Source organism: Mustela nigripes, chromosome 2 (assembly GCF_022355385.1).
Source record: "Mustela nigripes isolate SB6536 chromosome 2, MUSNIG.SB6536, whole genome shotgun sequence".
Taxonomy (NCBI): domain Eukaryota; kingdom Metazoa; phylum Chordata; class Mammalia; order Carnivora; family Mustelidae; genus Mustela; species Mustela nigripes.
In genome coordinates this window covers 142,711,377-142,719,013 of record NC_081558.1, presented here as the reverse complement: position 1 = coordinate 142,719,013, position 7,637 = coordinate 142,711,377, and the positions used below count along the sequence as shown (strand labels likewise).

At 42.1% G+C, this 7,637-nt stretch overlaps 1 protein-coding gene across 1 annotated transcript in view; it reads left to right on the top strand.

The window, feature by feature from the left end:
• MED12L (mediator complex subunit 12L) overlaps nt 1-7,637 on the top strand; it is a 323,861-nt gene that overhangs the window by 79,922 nt on the left and 236,302 nt on the right. Inside the window, exons 10-11 of the mRNA XM_059391731.1 lie at nt 317-416; nt 702-838. Of these exons, the coding sequence (XP_059247714.1) occupies nt 317-416; nt 702-838 (237 nt within the window). The remainder of the gene's footprint in view (nt 1-316; nt 417-701; nt 839-7,637) is intronic.

Below are 7,637 nucleotides of genomic sequence, written 5' to 3'. Positions count from 1 at the left end.
CTCAAAAATGCTACTTTAGAGCTTTCACCTTTCCATATGATATTCTAAAAATTTTCACTTATAAAGCAAGCATTTCTTTTTTCTTTTTCTTTCTTTTTTTGGGGGGGGAGTGGTGAGCATTTGTTATTGAACACTGACACTGAACCATTGAACCACCACTGGTAAACTTTGAAGTGCACTTCTTGGGCAACAGGCTAAATTTGCTGTGATGTAGTCAGGACTGTAAGATGCTGTGCTCATGTGGAAAACCTGACATGATTTAGACAGTCGCTGTGGCTTTCCTAGAGCAAGTTAATTAGAAGCGATTATCTTTCAGGTTCGGGCAAGGATTTACGAGGTGGAACAGCAGATCAAACAAAGAGGCCGTGCGGTGGAAGTTCGGTGGTCTTTTGACAAGTGCCAAGAGTCAACAGCAGGTACAGAACACGAGGGAGGGAAGGAGTACCTTTGAGTGTTGGACTTTATGCCGTGTTTCTGATTCTTAAAAAATCTGTCCCCGTTGTTAGTAAGGTCGCTCACACAGATGCCCTTTAGTTCCTGGCTGTCTCGAACGTCAGGTTTGGTTTCATTGTCAGTTCTTACATGCCGCTGATAATGACACTTTCTTAAAATCCCTTTTGCACTACGTAATGATGATTTTGTACTGTGCTGTTGTGGCTTTGTTTGACCTCTTTAACAGCTTCCTTAATTTCCGCATCTAGGGGTTACCATTAGTCGGGTTTTGCACACGTTGGAAGTGTTGGATCGACATTGTTTTGATCGGACTGATTCCAGCAATTCCATGGAGACGCTTTATCATAAGATTTTCTGGGCAAACCAAAACAAAGATAACCAAGAGGTAGTTAATATTTTTCTTCTCTTTATTTAAATTTTCTCATCATATTTTCTTTTTTTTTTATTCAGTAAATTTTGGCAGAGCCTTTCCTAGAAATGTAATAGCTTATGAAGGTGTCTACACCCTGAAATAATTTTATTGTTGGACTAAAATGCCCCCAGATTATTAAAATGAAATGTCCATTGGGCTGATCAATCTAGGTTTATTTATTGGAAAAATTTTTCTTGGACCTTTTATCATCACCCGTCACCCTCATCATTTTAGTTCTGGCAAAATATCCTTCATCTAGTGATTGGACCTTATATAATGGTTTGGCTTTAACTTAGGGGGAATAAATTTTAATATTTAGAGCAGTGAATGAATATTGTGGGCATGGTCTTTGGAGAATCTGTATGCCATGAATTAGGATTCTCCAGAGAAACAGAACCAGTATGGGAAGGGGATGTATATATGTATACATATATGTGTGTACGTACACACACACACACACATATACACATATGTATGTACACATATTTATATATGAACACATATATGTATATACATATACACACATAAGTGAGAAAGAAGTGTTTATTTCAGGGAATTGGCTGATATGATTGGGGGCAGGCAAATCTTAAATCTGGCAGACCAGAAACCTTGGGACTCTTGATGTTGCAGTCTTAAGTCTGAAATTCATCTGGAAGCAGAATTCCTTCTTACGCGGGGACCTAGCTTTTCTCCAAAGCCTTCCACTAATTGGATGAGGCCCACCCATGTTATGGAGAATAATCTGCTTTACTCAAACTTCACTGATTTAAATGTTATCCACATTTTAAAAAATATCTTCACAGCAGCATCTAGACTGGAATTTGGCTAAAAATCCTGGGTACCATGGCCTAACCAGATTCACACATAAAATTAACTGATTATCACATTTATGATCTTATGCTTTCTTGGATTAGATTGTTTCATTATTGAACTCTAGAAACAAAGGTTTTTCTTTTTTTTTTCCCTCAACCTTATTTTGGGACAATGAACAAGGCTGTGTTCTTTTTGCAATGGAAAACACTCATGGTATATACAGGTTCTAATAGGCACCAGGAATGAAGAGGTAAGTTTTAAGACATGGTACCTGCCTTCAAGGAACACCTCAGTTGACTGATTACTATTATCTTTGATTTTTTTTTTTTAAAGATTTTATTTATTTATTTGACAGAGAGAAATCACAAGTAGATGGAGAGGCAGGCAGAGAGAGAGAGGGAAGCAGGCTCTCTGCTGAGCAGAGAGCCCGATGCGGGACTCGATCCCAGGACTCTGAGATCATGACCTGAGCCGAAGGCAGCGGCTTAACCCACTGAGCCACCCAGGCGCCCCTTATCTTTGATTTTTGTATTAGCCTTTGAGAATGCATATGGGGAAAGGAGAGATTAAACAACATAAGCAATAACCTGAAACTTTTCCTTATCCCACCCTGATGTGAACCTGTTCTAGGTTATTCCTCTTTCTGGAATAGTTTATATTGTCACCCTGCTTCTCAAAGATAAGTTTCAAGTTCACTGGTGCCAACTAGAATACCAGACTGTTGAGTGAGGTACAGACTGAGCGTATTTTCTCATTCATTGTGAGGTCCCAGCAATGCTTTGGTACTTCAGTAAGGTACATTGATTATAAGTCTGCACATTTCTCTGCTGATTAACACAAGTTAGAGTGTTACTGTGTTCTTTTGGGGTGTCCAGTTGTAATAAAGACTTTCTTAGGTGAAAGATTGCTAGACTTCTAAGGTTTTTAATATATAGACGTGAGATATTTAGAAGGAAAGTAGGGATAACCTCAAATTCAAGATATCCTTTTGGACTGCTAAGCTTCTTGCTCCAAGTGTTGAGTAAAGACTGTGTTGTTCTCTTGTGAGCCTTTCAGCAGGTGCACCAAAACCACTTGAGTTTTGTGGTTAACCTGACTATATAGAACTTAGAGTGAAAGAATTGCCCATTCACCCACAGAGACTTAAGTTATTGACTAGCACTCTTAAGAGAAAATTATGAGTGTCTTATCAAGGGCAGAAATGAAGTTATATATACATGTGTATAAAATATATAATTATGTAAATATACATATAATTACATAAATTATAAATACATATATATATTTAAGTAGGCTCCATGCCCAGCATGGAGCCCAACTCAAGGCTTGAACTCACATCCCTGAGATCAAGACCTGAACTGAGATTAAGAGTCAGACGCTTAACTGACTGAGCCACCCAGGTGCCCCAAGTTTTGTATTTGTGAATCAAATCACACTATAAGCTTTCTAAATCTAAAGCACAGTTGTGGGGCACCTGGGTGGCTCATAGGGCTCTCTGCTCAGCAGGGAGCCTGCTTCCCTCTCTCTCTCTCTGCCTGCCTCTCTGCCTACTTGTGATCTCTGTCAAATAAATAAATAAAATTTAAAAAAAAAAAACTTTAAAGCACAGTTGTCACCAATGAGGGACTTCCCCCAGGATATGGGCAAGGGGTTGCCACTAGAGGGCGACATGTGCTCATAACTGAGAGTCCTGGATGTTCTAGTGACCTGTTTCATTTGAAGGAAGGTCAGTGTTGTCCATTTAGGAGTAATTATTTCAAATGTTGACTCAATTATGGAAAGAATTGATGTGAGTGAGGTTGCTTTGTGGTTACAGTGCTCTTTTATTAGTAAGACAAAAATTATATTTTAAACCCATAATTCAGACTGCTCACCTTTTCTTAATCTGTCAGAAAGAATAGGCAGATCCAGTTAATTAACATAAGGATAATTTTTGATAAACATTATACGTTTTACAATATGGCTTTGGTGTTTGTGCGAGTGTGTGTATATCAAGGTGTGTATGTATATGCAGGCAAATGACAGTGTTTCATTTTGTGTTTTCTCTTCACCAGGGGCTACTATTTTCTTGACTACTAAGTCGCGTTATATATATATCTGAACTTCATGGATGAGCTGTGGAGTTGTATTAACTATGATCAGCTGTGTGACCTTGAGCAACTTAACTTGCAGGCTCTGTGCCTTAGTGTCCTCATTTGTTAGGGCAAGTGCTCTATGCCAACTTACCTATCCCTAAGGGTCATGAGCACTTTGAGCATTATAAAGCACTCTATAAATGTATTTAAAAACATTAATGATAAATAGCAGTAATTATTAGTTATATTAGTATTATGTTGGAAGAGCCAGTATGATGAAACTATACTTTTCTGATTAGGAGTTGCATAGAGTTGTGTGATTAGGATTCAGAAACAGGTCGCACTTCTTTAAAATGTGCTTCGTCTTTTTTTGGTTTCATAGTGTGTGTTAGGACTTAGACAACATGAAAGGTAATAGAGCAAGTGACCAGCCTCTGCAATTGCAGTGAGCTTGAGGTTTGTTTTTGTTGGAGTTGTTTCGGTCGGCCTGGGCCCTGGATTGCTCAGCCTGCTTCCTCACATCTGTGTGAGCAAGTTGAACTTCACCCTTCTTTATTCCTTTTTCTCTGGAACTGCTGAAAGGAGATCTCGTCCTTTCCGCTTTCTTGTAGGGAGGTGGGAGAGCAGCTGTACAGATGGGACTCGGAGTCCAAAGTTCAGGGTTGTGTGTGTAGTTAATCTCCATGTTTGGTTGAGCCTGCCAAAAGCCATAATGCATGGGATAAAGGCACTGAGGTCCCCATCCTGCCCTGTACTTGGACTGTGGTCCTGAGACTGAGTATGCCCCACGATGGGGTGTGTCAGGCCTGCGGCCCACTCCCGTCTTGCTGCGTGGACGGCGTTATTCCTTTCCCCTCTCCTCTGTTGCGGCTCTCATCCTCAGCTGCTCTTTCTGCCTTAGGGTTTGGCTCCTGTTGTAAGAGAGGTGAAAATAGAAATCTTAAAACCCGCAATGTTCACTTACTCTAGATCTGTGCTGCTTGATTCTCCATTATAAAACTCGTAATGCTGAGGACAGGGCTTGGAGACTTGGATCGTACCGCCATCAGGCAGTGGTGCAAGTTAATGGTAGGCTGGCGGGTCCAGGGCCCCTGAGAGGGGACCTGGGAGGGTGTTTGCCCTTTCGAACTAGAGAGGCCTGTCTCAGATGCTACTTGGGAACACAGACCCACTGTCGTCTGATCATTCAACATTTCAAGAGAACTTGGATCTCAAGATTTACATGTAGATTTTTCCGCTCTTAAAACATTCTGCAGGCCAGGCAGTGTCTGTTGGCCATGTTTGCCCAGTGCCTGTCACTTTGCAACTCCTGGTGCATGTTTTATGCACTGGCATACTGATTTGCCTGCTCAGTGTTTCAGAATCATTTCTGCTCTGGATGATGGAGGCAGAGAAGCCTGATGTCCACACAAGGGACTGTTGTTGGGAATGGGGGGCACCTCCTGATTCCAGGTCCTGACTGAGTCTGTCCCTTGCAGCCTACAGGCGGGGGCCGCATTGCTGACCTCAAGTCTGAGGGTAGTGTGCCCCTCAGCCTTCCAGAGTACCCAGACTGCTTTCTTCCTCTTGGCTTCTTTCCTTGTTTGTGTTGGGTGTGAAGGGAGAAGTAGCTGCATCTTTGGGTCCCTGAGGGACACGGATGGAAGGGAGAGTCTAAAGACGGCAGGAAGAGCTGTCTTTTCACTTCTCTCTTTGGTGCCCAAGGAAGCCGACTTTATCCTGAGTAATGAAAAGGCCAGAGCAGCTGCAGCACGTACGTTTCCTCTTTCTCTGCTGTTATACAAAACCATCACACGCCCAAGCCTGAAAATATATATATTTATTGTTTCTTTTCTGCTTATTCATGAAGCATTCTCTGACTATGTGTGAGGAGTTCATACTGAGTTTTAGGCCCCAAGTCCAGGGCAGCTGTCTGATTGCTGCCAGGGCCAGAGCAGGCCGGCATCCATGTAGTTGAGGAAATCTCAGCACCATGCAAAGGAGAATCTGTTTCTGTCATTGCTGGGCTTCTTACATGTTTTTCCCCCTGCCAGCCTGTAGTCCCAAGGTCAGGGTCAGTGTTCTTTTGGCTCACCAGCATATCACCAGTCTTTTAACACCATGTCTGGTACCCCATATGTCCTCAGGAAATACTTACTGAATTGGTTTTTGGGAGGCTTACAGAAAAGCTGCTGGGACAGTGAACTGGAAAGGAAAACCCTCTATGGGATTGGGTTTGGAAGGGTAGGGGTGCAGAAAGAAAATCTATAGAGTATGTTGGTTTTAATGATGGTAAGGCTCAGAAGTATAAGAAAGCATGTGCAGGTGGAGGTAGGAGGGTGGCTGACAGAGTTCTCAGCTGAAAAATCAGATTAACAGTGTATTTCTTGGGCACATTACGTACAATTCACCTACTCTTCATGAGTCTCAATTTCCCCACTTATAAAATGGGATTTCTACCTCCTGGTCATGTGAAAATGACCTGAAACAATATCGAGAAAACATTCAAGTGTACTATTATATCTGAAATATTTAGGGAGGCAGTTTAACTCTAGAGACGTGGAAGGAATATGGTCTTATGGGTCCCTGGGGACTACTGTGGACACGCGCGCGCACACACACACACCCATCACACAGACCATTAATCTAAAATGCATAGCCAGGATCTGTCAGGCTTTTTACATTCTTTGATGTTCACAAAGATTTCCCCTCAGCAGGGAAGCCATCCGGTGAGACTGGCCCACACCGGGGGACACGGCTGCAGTGCTCTCATGTAGTGAAAGAGATCATGCTCCAGTGTTCCAGGGTATTTTGGGTTGGTGTTACTGTTGTTGCTTTTTAATGTTTAAGAAAAGTCACTTTTAAAAATTAAGACTCAAGATAACAAGTTAAATGAGGCAGAGGTCAAGCAAACAAGGAAATACACCTGGATGGCTTTCCGTTGAGATGTGTGGGCTGAGTTTTAGAATTGTTGGTGCTGATCACAGCCCTGCCAGAGCCACATGGTACTGGAGAAGTCACATGGTTTCCTATTGGGTGTCTGAAGGGTGGGTGGGGGTGTGCGCCAGCCTCTTATGGCTACCATTTTCTTCTTTCTTCAGGTAAATTTGTTGTGAGAGGGTGATTATATTTACATGGTTGGGGGTGGGGATGGCATGTCCAGACATTTAGACATTGCTGTAATTGTAAGGGTCAGTCATGAATCCACTTAGATTGTGGTGGGCCTCTTAGATTGTTTTTGAGCATGTGATGCAAGTCTTTTTTCTTCAGCCTTTTTAAAGTACATCTTGAGCACTAGGCCCCATTATGTGTTATGTCATCTGATTTAATTATTCCTTGGCCAGTGAGAAACCTGTTTTAAAAAACTTTTTTTCTTTATGTCCTACTTACAGATGAAGAAACTGAGGTGTAGAGATGATGAGTCAGTTGTCCAAGGTCATACCCAACTTACTGGTGGGAAAATAGGGATTGGAATCTTAAATGGTTCTAGAACCCAATTCTTTCTTTTAAACATTTTTTATTAAGAAAAAATTTTTTTTTAAAATTTTTAAGTAGGCTCCATACCCAGTGAGGAGCCCAATATGGGGCCTTGAACTCATGACGCTGAGATCAAGAGCTGGGCGCTCAACCGACTGAGCCACCCAGGCACTCCTAGGATCCAACTCTTGACTAGTACATTCTATTCCTTGTCCCACTTCTTCTTCTTCTTTTTTTTTTTTTTAAAGATTTTATTTATTTATTTGACAGAGATCACAAGCAGGCAGAGAGAGAGAGAGAGAGAGAGGAGGAAACAGGCTCCCCGCTGAGCAGAGAGCCCAATGCGGGGCTTGATCCCAGAGCCCTGGGATCATGACCTGAGCCGAAGGCAGAGGCTTTAACCCACTGAGCCACCCAGGCACCCCTGT